This window comes from Pleurodeles waltl, chromosome 12 (genome assembly GCF_031143425.1).
Source record: "Pleurodeles waltl isolate 20211129_DDA chromosome 12, aPleWal1.hap1.20221129, whole genome shotgun sequence".
Lineage (NCBI taxonomy): Eukaryota > Metazoa > Chordata > Amphibia > Caudata > Salamandridae > Pleurodeles > Pleurodeles waltl.
Window position 1 is genome coordinate 278,687,512 of NC_090451.1, and position 19,630 is coordinate 278,707,141.

The 19,630-nt window shown below is 40.8% G+C and overlaps 1 protein-coding gene across 2 annotated transcripts in view; it reads left to right on the forward strand.

Annotated features, from left to right (window-relative positions):
• The window catches only part of PHAF1 (phagophore assembly factor 1), a 262,744-nt gene that overhangs the window by 184,200 nt on the left and 58,914 nt on the right, over positions 1-19,630 (forward strand). For both annotated transcript variants that reach the window (XM_069216171.1, XM_069216172.1), the window contains one exon: positions 4,932-5,015. In XM_069216171.1, the coding sequence (XP_069072272.1) occupies positions 4,932-5,015 (84 nt within the window). The remainder of the gene's footprint in view (positions 1-4,931; positions 5,016-19,630) is intronic.

The window sequence follows — 19,630 nt, forward strand, 5'->3', positions numbered from 1 at the left end:
TACCCAGAGCTAATGGTAGGGACGGATGTGGGCTGCTAGGTTGGGCTGGTCATCGGGGAGAGATAGAGATCAGAAGAGGCTGTTTTTCAGCAGAGTCCCGACTTCACATCAACTTGTTGGGAGTTTTAGGCCATTCACCTGGTACTGAAAGCCTTCCTACCGTCAGACGAGGAGGGGGGGGGAGGGTAATTAAGATTTCCATGGACAGCACCACTTCCATATGGTACTGTAGGGAGTTGTGGGATCCTGGGACCTCTGTCAAGAAGTTCTTCATCTCTGGAGCTGGCAGGAGTGTCAGGGCATTTCCCTGGTCATAAACCACATTGCCGGATCTTTGAACTCTAGTGCAGACAAACACGGCCCCTAGCACCTAGCATATTTTGAATAGCAGTTAAAGCCTGAGATGGCCCATGGCATCTTCCAACAATGGGGAGTACCCTAGCTACATGTTTTTGCCAACATCAAGAACACAAGCATCAAATATTTTGTGCACTGGAGTTTATAAAAAGGCTAACTCTCTGAGATGTGTTCTGGTTAGAGTGGAGTACTAGAGGGGACTCCTGTATGCCTGTCCACCACTACCTCTCATACTCAGAGTCCTGAAGAAAATCAGGAACAGCAGAGACCAAGTCATCTTGGTGTCTTTGGATTGGGTTATTTGAGTGTAGTACCTGGAACATTTGGGCATTAGCATCTGTCCTCCAGTCAGGCTACTGCTTAGGGAGGATTGCCTGATGCAGTTGCAGGACCAGGTGTCGTGCCTGCTAATGCTGTCCCATACAATGACATTCAGAGTGGAAGACTGAGGTAGGTGAATCGACCAGCTGCTTTCTTGGACGAAAATGTGCTTCCAAGGATGGATTGTCCCTGTCCACTTTGGGGCTCAAAATAATCCTGTTCTGGGGAAAACACCTGGCTTTTTCAAATTGGAATCTACTATGCCCAAGTTTATGCATGCTTGTGTGTGCTTTTGTTATTCTAGTCGTGTGAACTACAGTTGAGTTTGCATCATGAATGACAAGGGATCTTGTTGGTCCTGGCGGAGGCTGAGTGACCATTTTTGTGAATAACAGCTGTAAAGTGCACATAGCCACTTAAAACTTGAATAATAATCATCTCCAAGCATGAACATATACACTTGTATGTTTTGAATCATACCAGAGGAACACACAAATAAATACAACTTATGGGATATCCCTCTAGATAATTGTGATATCTTCTTAAATAAAGTCCCTCAGTTAAAAATATCAAACACTCCCTCAACCAAGTTAGAACCAATTCAGAACCATTTTCGTCTTGGATGAAGGCTTCCATGATGAAGCATGCCACAGGTACCCTGTGGTTGAGAGTCCTTTTCAGATTCCTTTTTGGTCCGTTAGTAGGGTTTGAACCAAATCACTCAATGATCCTAAGTGATCCAATGGCAAGTGTTTGATAAATAGCAGACCTTATCTCCATCGTTTGACAGCATTAATCATTACACCATGAGATCGCTATAGATAACTTCCAACATATGGGTACTGAATATCTTGCATATCTGCAGGTCAAGGACCTCTGCGATCCAAATCATGACCTATGCAAAGATGGCCCTCTCCTCAGTAGCAGCATCAGGGAAAGACAAGCCTGCTGTCTGTGGAAGCATGCAGACCACCGGCATCCTGAAGTTCAGTATCCTCTTCAAGGAGGAGTAAATTTGTCTCCATCGTCATAGTCATTGTTGTCACAGTCTGACCAAAAGAGCTGATGTAAGGTATGAGCTCTATTGCGTGGTAGGGGCCAGGTATCAGAATTTGAGGTATTGGTTAGAGGCTGCACCACATCAGAAAGCAGCCTCGGTCGAGGTTGATTCGAAGCTGGCTGAGTCAGAGATTGCTATAGGTGTTGACTCCTCTCCTGTGCTGACAGTATTTGCACCAGTGTTGTTGAAAAGGGAATCTGCTTAGAACCCATTGCAGGTTCAAGCCATAGTATACGAACCTGCAAGTGGGATCCTGATTAGAAGCCTCTGAGGATCCTTGGGACCTGAAGGCGCACCAGTGTGTGCTGAAAGGGTGCCGAAATATAGCCAGCATAGCCTCCCCAGAGGCCTTAATTTGCTGCAATATTGCAGACAAACCCAGAAACTCTGGTTGCATCAAGACCAAATCAGAATCAACTCCTCAGGTTTCTGAAGCAAGACCTGAAGGGATGTTGACACTCTTGTACACTCTCTAGAGTTCGCGAGTGACTTTGAATGCGACAAGGACCTGCTGGGGAAGGGACTTTAGAGCTGGAACAGGACCTTCCTTTCCAGTTGGACTGGTCATGATACAGTGTCATTTGATGCTTGGCAACCTAGAGAGTCACCTCGCTGCTCCGTATACTTTCGGGTTAATCTGGTTACAGTTGTTGCAGGCCCTGGAGTCGTGCTCTGACACCAGGCACCACAGATATACCTCATAGAGATCTATCATAGACATTTGTTTGCGACAGTCCCTTCAAGGTTCAAAACCTGCTTTGGGAGTTGAGATAGATAGATAGATAGATATCTTGTCAAAAATGTCATGGAAAGAAAGTAATGTCAGTGGGCTTGGGGTGGGGGAGCCTTATATGCAACCCTATTCGTCACTTCTGGAGTGGACAGACGTAGGCACGGAGATGCACAGCACCACCTACTGGCGGAAACTCCAATAGTTGTCTTCTCTACCAGTGATTTATTGCTCCTCATGGTGCATTTGCCTTTGCCTAACTATTAAAGTCCTTGGGAGGAGAGATGTGAAATACACTCTCAGTGTTTATTTATTATTTAACTAAGTAAGCATTTGTGTTGAAGACAGATGAAACTGCAACACTCCTGTGAACCGAAGCAGAAGGTCTTTGATCTTTCCAGAGAAGTCTAGAATCTCTACATGTAGACAGTCAAACTTCAGATTACACTAAACATGCAACACCTGATTAGTATGAAGCATGAAAAGGCTAGATAAGCAGATCAAGTTGAGAGTCACTTGGCAAGATATACAGTGCATTGTGGGCCGAAAAAGGGTTAACTTGCTCCAGGCTCTTGGCAGAGGAAGCAATGAGTGAATCATTTTCAATCAGTTGGAACTGACAATATGTCTAGTCCTTGTCCTGTCTTGCCAGGTGTGCAAACTGCAGACACACAGTTGAAAGCCCTATAGGGGTTATGGGAAACAGAGTTCCTAAATCTGTTGACAGTTCAACAACAGAGGATGCCTCAATTTGAATAAAAGAATGGTGACCAGAGGCTCAGTCAGGTCCTTATCCTAGAAATGAGCCTCTCTACCTTAATGAGTGACTCTTGAAATTTGCTACCTTAAAATATGGCAAGACTGTATATTGGTTAAGAGAAACCTCGAAGAATGAAATTCTTTGCCATACATTGAATAGATTTTGCTTCTGGTGGCAGGAAAATTGCTTGCACCCAGTCACTAGCGACACTCCCAATGTATTGCCATCTTTGCTTTATCTGCCATATCCAAGCCTGCAACATTTTTCACTGAATGTGAAGGTATCATCTGTGTGTTCTTGTAGAGCACCTTGTGAAGATATCGTATTCTTATTGCAATTAGTTAAGAATTTTGCTAAATGACTGTTGAGTTAGTTCTGCTAAGTCGCTAGCTCTAGTGTGGAAAATTAATGTAGACTTACCAAGATTCACATCCTCATATTTTAATCAATGTACTAATCAGTTTTAAAAGTCTTCACCCAGGGTAGGCTTCCCTTGGGAGCTATTGTTTCGTCAAGTGAGGGTTAGGCTTTTACAACCAAAGAACAGCACAGAAAATTTATTGCTGTCAAGGTAGCAGCAAAATCACATTCACGGTTCGCCCTGAAGGCGATATGAGTCAATAATTTGACTGCTGCTGTCCTTTTTGTAAGCAATCATCGTTAAATGTGTCAAAGACGTAACTGAAAACTCAATGTTAAGAGCCCTTAGCAACATATAAGAAAGACAAGGCTAAGTACTCAATTAGTCATAGCTTACCAATCAACCTCGGAATCCAGACTGGAATAGAATCTGATTTCTAAATCAGTCGAGCACTAAATATCGTGAGAAAATCACAAAGCTAGCACACGTAGGACACTTTCCCTGAGAGACAACGTTACAATATTTTAATTTTTAGGTAAATATGCCTTTGGGGAGGTGTGCTGGGCAGCTGCATGGACATCATTGAGAGTCTTCTGCCTGGACATGGATGCAAAGGCAGATATGTAAGTGGGCTGGGCAGTCCTACAAAAAGGTATTCTGATGACAACTCACCTTTTTGTCCACCTTTCAATAGCTTGCTATTTTAACTGGGTTTTTTTTTTTTAAATACCATAGCAATTTTAATTATTTGAATCGTGGAGAAACGTAAGCCACTTACATATAACTCTTAGTGTCCTGCATTGATGCCTTTTATAGATTCATACCTACCCCGTCTCTGTCTGCATGTGATATAATATTGTTACATAATTAGAATTTGACTAGTGAGTGTGTGTGTGGTAGCGGAGTTGGGGGGCACAATGCCTGCAGGAGCGGGTGAAATCAGGTGTTACTGATCCTAAACCGAGTCTTCACTACTGTGGTAATTTTAATCCTCTACTGTTCTAATTTGAGTTATTTAGACCACCTTCCTGGTATGACAATGTTAAATATTGTGCAGATATTTTAAACATGTAATCCAGGAGAACTACATTTACCGATATTCGTCTTATTTTACCCATCAAATCTTATTTGCCCTTTCATTAGAAGGGTTGGTTCCATGGTAGGATCCACTGATTATCAAATGGGAGTTGCAAATTCTGAGCCTTCAAAGAGCTGCTCTTCAGCTGCAACATTACTATATGCCTTGTATTCATTACAGAATAAATGACTTTTCACTGGTCATGTTTGGTTATGTTAAAATCAGTTTCTTTTGATAATAATAGATGTTTGTACCTTTTTGCAGATGAAAATCCATTCCCCATCACCCCATAAGCAGGTTCCATCAAAGTGCAATGACTACTTCTTTAACTACTTTACCCTTGGAGTGGTAAGTTCTGTTTGCTGTTACTAAATTATTACAGTGACATCCTTCAACTCATCCTGTTAGAAGAACAGAACACAATGTTTTTGTTTTCAATTTTAGTACTTTGACTATCTTGTACTAAGTTCAAAAGCACTCTTAAGTTTTTAGACAAAGATATAAAAGTAAAGCTTTTTAGAAAGGTATTTTGGAAAATGGTTGTACAGTGCAGCTGGCACAGGGAGATTATGCTAAAACTTGATCATCTATTTGAAATTGATTCTATAATGATGATTATTAATGTTATGTACAGCGGGGTCAGAGTGAATTATTGTATTCACTGCAAATTAAATCACCAAGAAATTATTATCCAGACTTCAGATGTTGAAACCTTGAAATGAAACATTCTTTCAAGCGTGCTTGATCCCTTCATGCTACAAAATGTGAAATGCATTAACTCAAGAATCCTGATTCTGAATCACGCTACCTTACCTGAGATCAGTGCAGCCTGCACCAGTCATTGGGTTATAGCCCACTATCAGGAACAATTCAGGAAATCAGTCAATCTACCAGCAAAAAGACCAGACCTTTGCTGAGATATAGCACGTTTTAGTGTGAATCTTGCAAAACTGTGGTATCTTGTTCGCTCTAAACCCTCATTTAAAAGATTAAGGGCCCATTGCAGAATGCGCTAAAATGTTTTCTACCACATGAGTTGTACAGGATAGGAAAACTGTATTTTGCCTTTGAGACGATTAGGAAAAAAGTTTTGGACAAGGTTAAAATCAACACTCCATCTACTGGCCTGTGAAATGCTTGTTCTTAGCTTGATAAAGTGATACACTTCGGCTAATTTCTGATGTAAATAAGATATCACAAACATTGTCTAATGTATAGTGAAGTAGTACAGCAATATTATTTGAAAGAAAGAAACCCTGTAAGAACAGGCTTTAAGCTCCACACGAAGTCTTCACGCATAAGTGCACCTATTCCGCAAGCACAGTAAAAAAGGCAATCACAAAGTTTCTAAATACACTAGGTGTCTAATATGCTACTGAACTTTCTATCTCATACTTTACAGTGGTTGTCTTATCATAGTAGGTCAGCCCGTCTGCAGAAGTAGTCACTGAGGAATAGACACTCCCTATATATATATATAATAATGTACATGAATCAGACAATTCTTTTTTCAATTTACAAGTGCCTCCATTTATTTTACACTAAAGTAGTTTACTGAAGTGGAACAATTCATACAGTCTGTTCTGCTATAAACTCCTTTAGAAACGAATTGCCAAAGAGCTTCTGTGATCCCAGTTAGCCCTGTGGGCTTATTAAGAGTGTTTTTCACCACCAAACAAGCAGAGAAGCAGCCTGTACAAACCTAGTCACAAAACAAATGATTTAAAGTCCTTGCTCCATATACGCTTGTATAGACTATATCGAAGCCCCAGCCTGCCAGGTTAATTCATAAATGTTTTGAAGGAGGAATATGCAGACAGACACAAAACCTAATGCTTGCCAGACAGGCTTATGTATATCAAGAGTGAGGGACGAATCTGGCATGTCCCATAAGACTGAAGAATGGAAACTAACCGATCAGAATGTGGCAAGCTGATGGCATACTTTGAGAACAATCCCATAGGCAAAAGTTCCTATGAACATATTTCAGTGTTTGTTAGCCCCACTCCTAGAAAGGAAATAGTTTTGAGTCTTAAGGAATCTAAGGCACCAGGGCTGGATGGATCCACATTTTATCAGCTCCACTGTTCCTCCTTTTAAGTAATCATGACAAGGTATATAACAGTATTGTAACGGCTCAGATATTCACTCTTTCCATGATGGATGATACAGTTTTGGTAGTACTGGAGCCAGGGAATAATCCAGAAGACCATGCAGACCCATATCTCGTCTATGTATATTTTTAAGTAAAAATGTATTGAGCAGGTTGGTTGCTTTAGTGCCCAGATATTGTATCTTGATTATGCATTTCCAATATATACTTAAAGCTAATATTTGAGGGATGAATCAAGCAGCATTGAGAAGATATTCTACTAATTGTATTACCTTGGTGCCAGGGGCTTTGCAGCTATGGCCTTTAAGTATTATCCATGTACAGGCATTCCAAATTGATAAAACCTTTTTAACGTTCCTGTTGGCAGTCCTCCATGATGCACTCAGGTGATCACTGTTTAAGTTGCATTGGGAGGCGTCTATCATAATCTTGCCTGATGTGGTCACAATTAGAACATTACTAGTAGCTCGGATGATTTTCATTGCACATAAGTAGCTCATATAAGGGAACAATTTGGAGCCCCCTGTTATAAATTCACAGTGTTCAATAAATCTCAAACTGAAATACTGGTCTGAGACTGAAATTCTGAATGACTCTTCCAGTGATTCGAGGAGAATTACATTTCTTTAATAAGGTATTGAAATACCAAACAAACATGACCAAACTAGGAACCTTCTAACAGTAGTGCGGAAAAACCTACAAAGTCTGTTGCGGACAACTGACTTCAGAGAGTACATTCAATTATTAAAAATACCTTGGGATATGTCGGACAAGCTTCATAAAGTTGATATATGATGTCAGCTACCCCAAATGAATAAAGTTGCCTAAGCCAGTCATAGTTGACACAGCTCTGCCATTTCTGGGTAGAGAGAATTGCTAACATTGTAACAATTTTTGGCAAAGCCAGTGGTTTTTGGCAATGTTGTGGAGCATCGGGCCAAAACCAAAATGTGTAATGATGTGCTCGTTGTGCATATGCATCATTCAGTAGGAGCTTGCATGCATGATGATATCTAGGCATAAATGTGTTGTGCACTTACTGATTGGTGTGGCACTATTTTCTGTCTTTTTTATGGACAATCCAAAATGACGAATGCCACTTGGAGTGCCCCAAAAAATACTTGCACAAAAGCACATTTTAACAGCAGACCAGCCCCACCAGCAAATGGTATCTGCTGCATTGAGAAACTGAGAATTTTTGGATGTGGAGCAACATATGGGGTACACAGACATCGAACAGTTGTGGCAAGGGAACAAGACACACCTTAAAATTCTGTAGAGGTGACATCTTACTCTGGTTAGACTGTGTGCCATGTTGAATTGCAGAACAAAGCCTTGCTACTCAGACTATATGGGATCTGAGCAGTGTCACACATCCTATGGTTATGTATACTTTTGAAGTTTCGTACACCTAGGTTTTAGTAGAAACTAAAGAGTTCACTTGTATACCAGTGCCACAGCATTTGACTGCAAGGACACAAGGAGAGCCTTCACAGGTTTCTGCTTTCTCAATACTAACTTAATAAGAATTGTTTCTCAGTTACTCCTAGCAGCACATCTTGTAATATTGGTTGTGCATGTGGGATACTGAAGCCACTTAACTGACTTCAGATGATATGGAACATTTATGGGAAGAAAATAACACATGGTATTGAAGGGAATTAATAAATATTCTGTAAACTTTGTGCTCTAATCCTCAATTCCATTGCTAAAGCTTCAGTAAGCAGTCTTATTCAGATTTTGTGAAGGTGTTCAAAAGTTTGGACAGTTCTGCACTTCAAAGACCACTTTGGCAGAGTTATATACAGGCCGAGGGCTTTATGGCTGTGGCTACACCAAACCAAAAGAATGTTAAATTATGATTTATGATAGGGCTAAGGAATGTAGTTACAGGTTGGGTTATAGGAGGTGTTGATATAGTACAGGAGATTGAGGACATGCAAGTTAAGTACAGGACATGAAGTTATAAGAGGTGGATAGACAGTGGACATCATATGATATTACATCTATTATGTGTAATTGATGACTTCAGTTAAAAAATATTCAAAACTAAAAACAAATCCACTTTGCTGAAGTTGCGGTCAACCAGAGAGAAAAAATTACTTATGTAAAACTTCAAGAATAAACATTGTAGGCTGTTCTTTGTATTGGCTACTTGAAAGAATCCAGGAAGTAAAATCTGCTGTCTGCATCAACTTTGGAGTCAATTGTGAGGAAAAGTACAACTTTGCAGAATCTTCATCCTTGTACCTGACGGGATAGTTACATTTGGATTTAACTATTTTAGTTGCATCTCGGAGCTTCTGCAGAATCTGCCAATGACTACCAGATAAGGAATGCTGGCTGCCTTTGGAAACGTTACTGCCACTGCAGCAGCTACAGTGAAAGGGTCCATTTCCTTGTCAACCATCACTCGCTATATTTGACAAATGTGGAATTATGTGACTAAATTTTTACTAGCAGCTAGAAGAAGGAAGTTGTCCCCATTAATGCTGAAGATACATGGAATGTATAAGCCATAAGGCATGGGATGAACTTAACTAGGCCATCATCTGTATAGTGGGGCAGGCGTCCAACTGCAGAGGTGTCTTACAAACCTTCAGTAAGGCCAGCAACATATTGGGTAGTCTTGGGTGAAAAGAACTGATAATTGGGCCAAAGATAGACAAAACTTCTACACAACATAGAATTGGACACAGAAACAGCAAAACCCCTTGAGTCTTAACAGACTAGAAAAATACTTCATTTCAAGGGTCCAGTAGCAGTATGGGGGATGAGCAGTTGTCAAACGTTCAGGTATCAGGGCGATTAATGCAGATATAACTTTTATGTACAAAGCAATAAAGGAATGAATTGGATGCAGGTACCACTTTTAGCAAGTTCCCTCCAGTTGAGAATCCCCCCGAGTGTGAACTAAATACAATTTTAGGGATACTCTTGGGCCGTCTTTTTGAACAATTAACAACTTTAAGTTGAAGCCTTAGTCATTAAAGATATTGCTGTATATGAAGTTAGTTTTGTAAGTGAGCTTCTGGTTTTGTCTACAAAATGCAATATGTATGTTTTTTCCAAGGGTAGAGTGATATTGAGTATGACCCCAGCTTTTGACCCTATGGTACCTTCAGTGTTTCACTTAAACCATTCTGTGTCTCTTCTAACATTCTTTTAGAAACTGATACCATAACCAGAAAAGGGCTTAGCATGCCAAAAATGACTACATCATCAGCCTATTTAGGACCAAGCAATTTCACAAAAAGCATCAAATACTGGTTTCATTTGAAAAAATGTAGAGGGTAGCACTTTGTCCAAACTAGTCCTAGCAAGGGAGAAACTAATCAGTCACAAGAAGTCAAAAGAAAACATAAGGGAGAAGATAAAAGCACTATTGACAAGAAAAGCCTATCTGACAATCTTTCTTACAAGAGCACCTCTTAAAGTACAATATAGATTAGTCAATCTTACCTCTCTACACTAGTGATGTACATGCTGGAAGAGGAGCAAATGTGTAGCAGCCTGATTCTTTAAACACTTCTAAAAGGTTCTGAATCTCCCTGTCCCTTTTTATGTACTGTATGTTATTCCTACTAGGAGTATGTAAAGTGGACTTTACTACAACCCATATCATAAGGTATTAAAAAAAAAATCCACGGTTATAAACTTGTCAGTTTAAAAAAAAAAGGAATTGTTATCGGAAAAGCTTATATGGTACACTTTTCGGGTGTACAATCCTACAAAACATACTTTTGACAGTAGTGCTCTCCTGCTAAAGCTTTTTATTCTCCTAAGAAACTTGCCTACTGGTGAAGTTGTGTAAAATCCTCTAGATTATGTACTTGTACTACCAGGGCGCACAAGGAAATTCCACACACCCCAAATTTTTTAAGTGTATTCATCTGTGAAAGATCCACTTCTGAGAAAGAAAATATCCTTTCACTTTAAGTTCACTTCTTCAATAGTTATATCTTTATTGGATTCAAATCTTACCGTCCTCTTCCTAGGTGAGGCATGTAGGTGCAGTTATGTTCACACTAGTGATTAAGAACATTAATTTTATTCTGGGTGTGGAACTGAAGCCTACTGTCTCACTAGCTGTTAAGTGGACTACGTAGCAATAATGTGAATAGGCTTTAAAGCAAAGAAAACAATTCAGGTTAGTTGTTTGTTAACTTACACGCAGACTTCCTAGTATGTTAACTGGGATGATTCAAATCATGCAGATGCCTGGGAGATGCATACTTAGGATTTTTATTTCCCTTACAAACTAAAAACAGTGCTTCAGCCACCCCCCAACACAACTGCTACTTCTTGTAGAAGACCAGCAACAACTCAGAAACATGTCTCCTAGTATGCAGCCAGCACTAGCTGTACCAAAATGGAGTCTAAAAATACTAATATTTACAGCTTGAAATCTCTTCTAGAATCACATGCTTTGCTAAGTTTTGTCTTCTAGTGGTTGGGTCTTGTCTTGAAAATGTTTTCTTAGTGAGTGGGCATTGACTTGTGCAGAGACCATGCATGATGCCTACTGTAATTGAGAAATGCCCATGTGCGTCTTTTTTTTCTGCCGTTTGTACGGAAGTGCACAGGAATAGCTCCTGACTTTTTTGTTGAAGCCCTTTGAATACCTCAAAGAAAAACTGAACGCGATCAAGAGTAGTCCTCAAAATCGTCGCTCAGTCGTTTTTTTTTTTTTTTTTTTTAGATTTTGTTGGTGGGGATTTGACGTAGTCTGAGACTGGTAACTGGTCAACATGGGATCCATCAATGCCATTTTAGAGCATAAACACTCTCTTTAAATTCTGCCTGAAGTGACCCAGAATGTTCGCTCTAAATGATGAACACCCAGTGTGCATGTTTTGCCTCCCAAAATACCATAGTATGAGGACCATCTTCCATGCTTGCTATTTAAGCCCAAAACTCTAGTGCAAAGACATAAGCTTCTTCAAGCACATTGGGTGACCAGAGACACGACCTGGTTGTTGGTGCTAGGAAAACAAGAGGGTGGTCTGTTGTTGGAGGAGATTGGTTTCTCTGTCAATGCTGAGGAAGCTTGGGATGAACACCAAGACATAGATCTCAGTATATTTCACAAGAGGTTGAAGAACAAAGAAACGTCCCTAAACCTGTATGGCTGAAAGCACTCAGAGGTTGAAAGACAAGCCACCTAGGGTACTGCCTAAGATGTCAAAGCACAAGTCTTTGAGCAAAGTTGAATCACAGTAAATCAAACCCTCAATGCTGAAAAAAAAACAGCATTTGGAGAAGCTCCGGAGATGTCCCCTTCTACCAGGCAAGAGAAGAATATTGGTAAGAATCTTCCGAAGGTGTCTCCTCAACTTCAGAAAACAATTGAAGATGAAGGAGAAATAAGGGAAAGGCACCCTCAAAAGAAAAGTCCCTGGGGGGGTTAATAAAACCTCCAGTGTCGTCAAAGTTGAGAGGAAGAAGAGGGCCGTGGAGGTAGAGATAGAAAGCTTAATGTGAAAGAAGAAATCTTTCAAGGAAAGTTTGGGCACACACAGGAATCCTAAGATTTTATGTATGAAAAAAACCAAGACAGGCACACAAATTACTGACCAAGAGGAAACTGAGACTATCCCCTCGGTACAACATCTTGTCATACCACGGGGTGGTTAAGAAAGCAGCTGACTCCTTCGGAGTGGAAATGGAGGTAGAGAAGGAAGATGTATATTTTCTTTTAGACTTCCTGAACCCAGTGTACAGAAACAATCAATTTCTCCCAATGCTTCTGATCAGGGTAAAGATATTTTTGCTAAGCCTGCCAGTGTTCAAGGGGTGACTCCATCTACAGAGAAAAAAGTATAGAGTGTTGATCCAAGATTCCAAATATACTCAGGGGTATGTGGAAGCAGACTCACTAATAGTAAGCATTGCTAAAAAAAGTTATGTCACTTGCATCCATGGGGCCTTCTATAGACAGAATGCTGTGGGCAGAAAACTAGAAAGAACGTCTGCCACGCAGTGGTGAATATCCACATATAGGTCCCTATTATAAGAAATGTGCGTCAACAGTGGGTGGCACCTGAAGGACCTTATGTCATTTCTCTCTGAAGAGTACCAAAAAAAAGCAAAAAGTGGAGTTGAAGAAGAAGACATTGGCAACTTCTTTCTTAAGTCGACCTTAGGTGCTGCCAATACAGCTAGCAGGCGACTTGCAGCAGGGACAATCCTGAGGAGATGTACATTGCTCTGTTTTTTAGGTTTTAAACCAGAAGTCCAGTCCACTATCATTGACATGCCTCAGACAGGAAATCGACTCTTCTGTCCAGCGGTAGATCACACTCTGTGGGCCACGAAGAAGGCAAACAAAACCTCAAAACCCATGAGGGCCTTACAAAAGAGGGCAATTCTCCCAGACCCAAGTGGACAGGGGAGGCTGATTTTTTTTGCACAAAAAGAAACTAGAGGCAACCAGTTCTTGACAACCACAGAATGGCAGCAGCAACAGCCCTTTTTTCAAGGCAGAGGGAAACCCAAGGGCAGAACTTCTAGAGGATTTGTCCCTGGTTCCTTAAGGTAACTAATTTCATTTATTTAATAAACTTTATTTGACTTTGAAACAAAGCCATAAAAGTGCAAATCATTCAGAAATACTTCACAATTATACAACAAAGTGCACTCGTTGACACTAAAGTCAATGAACAGGATAAAATCCCAAGCAATTCTTAATCTCTTTTTATCACCTAAAAACAATAAGAAGACATTCTGCACGTTATCACATCCATCCTCAGTGAATACAGCTATAGATTAAGTGCAAACAATATAGGCATGTATCATGTCACTGCTCAGTCATAAAACAAGTACAATCAATAGCACTAAATCAAACAATAAAATAAATACTTAGACTAATCTAGATCACATTTGAACACTTAAAACCATAAGATACTTTCCACAAATTATTTTCTTCTATCCTCATCAAATGTGACTAAATAAGGTGGTAAGTGTGAAATTGCCTACACATAACATGTCATACCACAGCTAACACATCTGGGACGGTTACAGCTAAGCAGCCGTCCTGGTAATTCATAAATTTAGTTAGCTGTTAACGTGACACAATTCACTTGTCAATAAGTCTGTAAGAGTAGATTGTAAGGCAGACTATGTCAGTTTAAAGTAAAGGAAGATATTCTATTGCTGCATTAAATTCTCTTATATTAAGAGACCTCAACAGCGGCTTCAAAATACATCTCCTTTGATCCCTATACAAGTTGCAGAAAAAAAGTAAATGCAGCTGGGACTGAGGAGTAGATGAAATGAAGGGCAGGTTATTAGATCACTACTAGAATAGACTGCTAAGGGATAAGACACCAAGTAATGTGCAAATCCTAATCTAAATCTTATTAGATAAAACCTTCTGATGATGTGACACTGTAACTAGATATAGGTCCATTCAAGTGGTAGAATGCAATGGGAGATAAGATTCTACTTTCTTTGCTCTATTCCTACCCTTTTCTGCACCACTAGGTTTAAAAGTTCATTTTTCTCTACAGCTTTAGTAGGAAAAGTAATAATCTACGGATTTTCATAAAGAGTCACCCTTCCTGTGGCTCAAAGACCTTCCTTAATAAACATCAGCCATTTGATATCTTGGACTTTAGAAAGTTTTACAGTCTACAGTTATCATTTGGCTGAGTGAGGCTTCGGGCCTGGACCAAACAGAAAGCTGTAATAAGATAGGTGCTGAACTTAAAATATCTTCTATAAAATGAAGTCCTAGCTCCTCGTAGCATACTGTACTCGGAATACTATTAGGTGGTGTTAAAAATCTTCCCAGAAATGTATTCTCAATAACCCAAATCTGCATAACGTCAGTGTATCTCCACACCCCAGCACCGTAAGAAGCAATGAATATTGATTTTGCCTGATAACTTTTATTGACTCATGAAGTGGAATAGACCCTAGGTTGGAGGCAAACTTAAACAGTGCAGGTATTGTCAGTGCAAGTTCCATTGAACGTACACTCAACAAATGTTTCCAGGACCTACCGTTATCAAAAGGGACCTCCAAGTATGTAAAAGTAGGGACACACTCAAGTGAGGTTCCACCAGTATGAAAGGACATATCCTTACTATGCTGATGGCCACACACCATGGAAAAAGACTGTTTTTTCTGTCCTCAGGCCTAGATCTGAGATGAATGCCATAAATCAGTCCAACAACCTCTGAAGTCCTTGCCCTGTTCTCGACACAAGTACGCAGTCATTAGCATACATTAACCCAGATATCATTCTAGGCCCAACCTTGGGTGAATCTGTTTCGACCTCAGATAAGTACTCATCCAGGCCATTAATGTAAAAACTAAAAAGAAAAGGGGCACCCCTGTTTGATTACTTCTTTTGATTGTGTCAGGTGTAGCACACTCAATGGTGGGTCCAAACCTAAAACTTCCTTCCACATCCTTGTGGAGCTGAGATAATAGATGCACAATTTTGGGTTTGACACCCATGGGCTTAAGCATGTTTCACAGCTTGCCTCTGATCACATTGTTGAAGGTAGAGCTGAGGTCCATGAATGCCAAAAAAAGACACCCACCTTTGGCAAGCACATACTTATTGATCAGCGAGTGCAGATTCAGACACTTATCAATTGTACCAATTCTCTTCCTAAATCTGTATTGGGCTACTAATAAGATACCTCTATCATTTGCCCAGATCTCAAGATGTTCAGCAGTATCCTATCGAAGATCTTAGCGTTGGAATCAAATAAAGAGATAAGTCGATAACAGCAAGGGTCGCTCCTATCTCCGTTTTTAAAGGTAGGAACAACTACTGCCCTGGACCAGCATTTCAAAGTACCAGCGTGGACCTCACTGCAAAGCACATTCACCAGGATTAAAGCCCAAAGACCCAGGTTACTTTTGGACAGGTCAATTGGGACCCTATATGGCCCTGGCACTTTATTAACTGGGCATCTCCCACCGCTGATATAACATCCTTAAGTGTAATTAGTAGTTGCTCACAGTTATCCTGGGGAAGGGTCTCGTCAGTGTTACTAACAACATGGTGCCTCAAGTTAAGAGAATCATATACATTGCTGAAGTGGTTAACCCACTCACATTCCTGGATAATCACATCTACACTCATAGCAAAGCAATCAGAGGAGAAAGGCGCACTAACCACCTTCCAAAATAAATGTGCATCTTCCTTGGCTGAAGCTAAAGTTAATTTTTTTTCCAGGCCTCCTTTCTGATTATCTCTTTCCTGGTTCTGATTGTCTCCTGGGTAAAGCTTTCCTACACACTCTATTCTCAGCCATATCTCTGGGTGTACCTTTTACCACTTTTAATAAGGTAATATGGGCCTGCAAACACACCCTATCAAACCATTTCTTACTTTTGGGGGCCTCATTAGAATACCTTTCTATTAATAATTCATTGACGTGTCCACAGATTACAGAGAAGGTCCACAAGAGATCGTCTGGAACTGGTTGAGAGCTTAGACATGCATCAAAAAGTTACCTCTTGCTGTGACTAATTGGGCCATAAACAACTCTGTATCCCTTGGTTTCTGGTATATTTAAAGGGGGTAACCAATTTATTACCAGGAGATGTCAGCCTTAAATAAAGATCTAGTGATAATGGACTGTGGTCACTTAAACAGCTCCCTTTGATGTAGGACGCATAAACCTTGCACTCTCAGGCTTTGGAGATTATAGTCCATTATTGTGCTGGTCCCCCTGCCTGTATATGTAACCTGCTTAGATTTTGCAGAGGGACCCAGATCTGAGCAGAGAATGAGGTCGTAAATTACCATCAACTCATTCAGTGTGTCACTACATGGGTTATGATCAATGGGAATAATTACACCACCCATATCTCATATACGATGATTCGACATAGAACAAGTTTTATGATTGAAATCACCTCTCCCCCCAATGTTACGACAAAATTAATCCAGTCATCACTTTATCAAGGGCACAAGCAAGGGATTTGAGATTTATAATATTCCTGGCTTCTAAGCTGTTATGATGAAAATTGATTAAGACAAAAGCTACTGCTAACGATCTAAATACTATCTGGAAAAAAAAGCAGAATCCACATATGTCTTTACAATCTTGGCCAGCATAGTAACACTAACTAATGTCATTAGGCCACCACTGAGCGCCCTGAGAATGATGGAGTAGCAGGGGTAAAAACCGTGTAATCACCATTAGATGAAAATCAGTGTGCAAACAGGTCTCTTGTAGACAATCAATTCAATATTCATTTAACATTGCTACTAGTTTTATTTGTGACCCCAGCAGTGTTCCAGGATAAAAGGCTCAAATCCGGGGTAAGAGTAAAAGGGGTTACGACACCGGCCTCCTTCAGGTCATAGTCACAACTTCCATCCACATCCTTGGGCTCCCCAGGAATATTAATTACGGAACACGAGCTCCCCATCAACAACACTATTAGTGATAATTGGCTGATCAGGATTGTCCGGCATCAAAGCTCCCACCTCGGGTAAAGATTGGCAATAATTAGGCCTGACCTTAGAATTCTGATTAAGAATTTATTGTGAATGAACAGCCTAGTTTGTCCCAAAAAACAGGTCTCCGCAGATCCTGTGATCGCAGCCGATGAGTCTGTAGTTCTGCCACCACCTTGGTCTCACAAGTCAGTCAGTCCATCTCCTCAAGGATGGAAAGACAATTGCTTGTGGAGATACTGAATGACAGGACTCCCTCAGGATTGAAAATCAGCTGAGCTATAGACTGATCCAGCCTAGATCTATAGAAGTACCCTAGTAGTACTATTTGCATTCCTGTTAAATGGTCCTAGGTGTAGGAAAGCTTATGCAGTATATACCCCACTAGTTGTGTCACGGAAATTAATTACAATAGAGTCTCCTGCTTCCTTCTTTCATCTGTATCACACCCAGTGCACTCTCTGCGAATTCCAGTTATGGCTGTAGAGAGTACGTTGTTGCTAATGGTTCCCAGAGACTTTCCAAGTCAATGAATGACCTTATTCTTTAACTGCTGATCGGTTTCAAGGTGGCTAGGGCGTAAAATTGGAACATTTTTTAAAACGGCTTCCTATGGTGTACAATCAGGTGGGAGCTGTAGAGGGCATTATGTATTACTAGCATTGGCATGGCCAGAGTCTGAGGCAGGTGCAGATGGAAGGTTTCTCTGTGGATGAGAAGTTACGTCTGCAGCGACTTGTCAGTTGATCTGCCTTAGGGTTAATGATTGCCCCTGGTTCAGCCCCAACATCATTAGGTCCCACATTGTCCACTCTAGCCTTGAAACATTATTGACATAAATGGTGCTTCGGGCATGTTGGGACAGTATCTGGTTTTATTTCACTAATCTTAAGGAGTTCTATAATGGATTTATCAATATACTGAAGCTCAGCTACAATGGGGCCGTGAGCAGTGGCCAGAACCCTCTCTAGCTGACTGATGATCCCAGCAACATTTTTATCACTAAAATGGGATGCACATGCCAGGTATTTCTGGGGTCAAAATGCCAATATTAACAGAAGATTTCCCAGCACAGGTCTGCTGCCCCTGTGATATGGCTACAATATCCAAGTCACCTGTAAACACACATGAATTTTCGTAGTTCATGTTGGCTTTGTTTGTGGCTTCCTCCCCCTCAATACATAGACCACCACTTAGTTGCCTGGGATTATCTGCAGGATCATCATTGATAGAAAGTGGTAGCAACCTTCTGACTGCCCACAGCCTTTCTCCCACATTCTCAATCTCAGAGTTGATGGCCTGCCTCCCAACCGCCACCCCTCCAACCCCCACTGACCTTTCTTTTGCCCATGGTCCTCTGGTGGGTGCATGGTTAAAGTCATACCAAAAAAAAAAAACACGGCCCAAGATGGGTGGCCCAGTCTCAGACGTGCGCAGTTGGGTCTACTCTTGGACCGGTCTTTGCCTGGGAGCATCCCACACAGCAGCAGTGGGACCTTCCTAATAAGCGCCTCCTGGTGCGGCTTCCTTCTGCCACTATGGAGTATTGTTGTTGCTATTCAAGACACTTGCTTGGGCTTAGCGCGACTTTCTCTGCTGCTGTGGAGAATGGTTGTTGCTGTTCAAGGACCCCGCTCATGCTTAGTGCGTGGCTCACTTTCAGAGGCATCTCACCCCACGGACTCAAATCACCAGTTGGGGGTTGGAGGAGAAACTTCTTAAACAGACTAATATGCTCAGATGTTATTTAAAAACTACCCACCGAAGCGCCAAAACATCAGGGGTACAGAAAGGATCAATTACAGATCTTAAAGGCATAGGTGCAAGAACTGCTGTTAAAGGATGCAATAGAAAAGGCCATCCACAAGGAAAGAAACAGAGGTGTGTATTCTGTTTACTTCCTAGTTCTAAAGCAAGATAGGCAACCTATTCTAGACCTTTGGTTTGTAAACAGGTAAATGAAAAATACAGTGGTTCCAGAAAACAACTTTGCAAGATGTTATTCCATTGCTGGAGAGGGGAGACAATTTGGCAACACTAGATCTTAAAATTGACAATATCTGTGATTTGTGATAAGGGAGAAGCATTACTGGTTCAACGTACACCAGTCGGCATAAACGCTGCATAGACAGTGTTCACAAAAATACTGCTGGTCATAGCATGACACCCAAGGAGACACACCATACATACCTACCTTTTCCTAGAAGACTGGTTAGTAAACGCAAACACCTTCAAGCAATATAAACCAAACTTCACAAAGGCGGCATCACTTATAGACAAACTTGGATTCACTGTAAATTGGGGGAAATCATTTCCTGTTCCAGACACAAAGAAAACATTTCTGGGAGCAGTCCTGAACACAGCTGTACTGTGTCCTATTCAATCTCCTTCTCTCTTTCCTCATGGTCTGTAATGTGCATG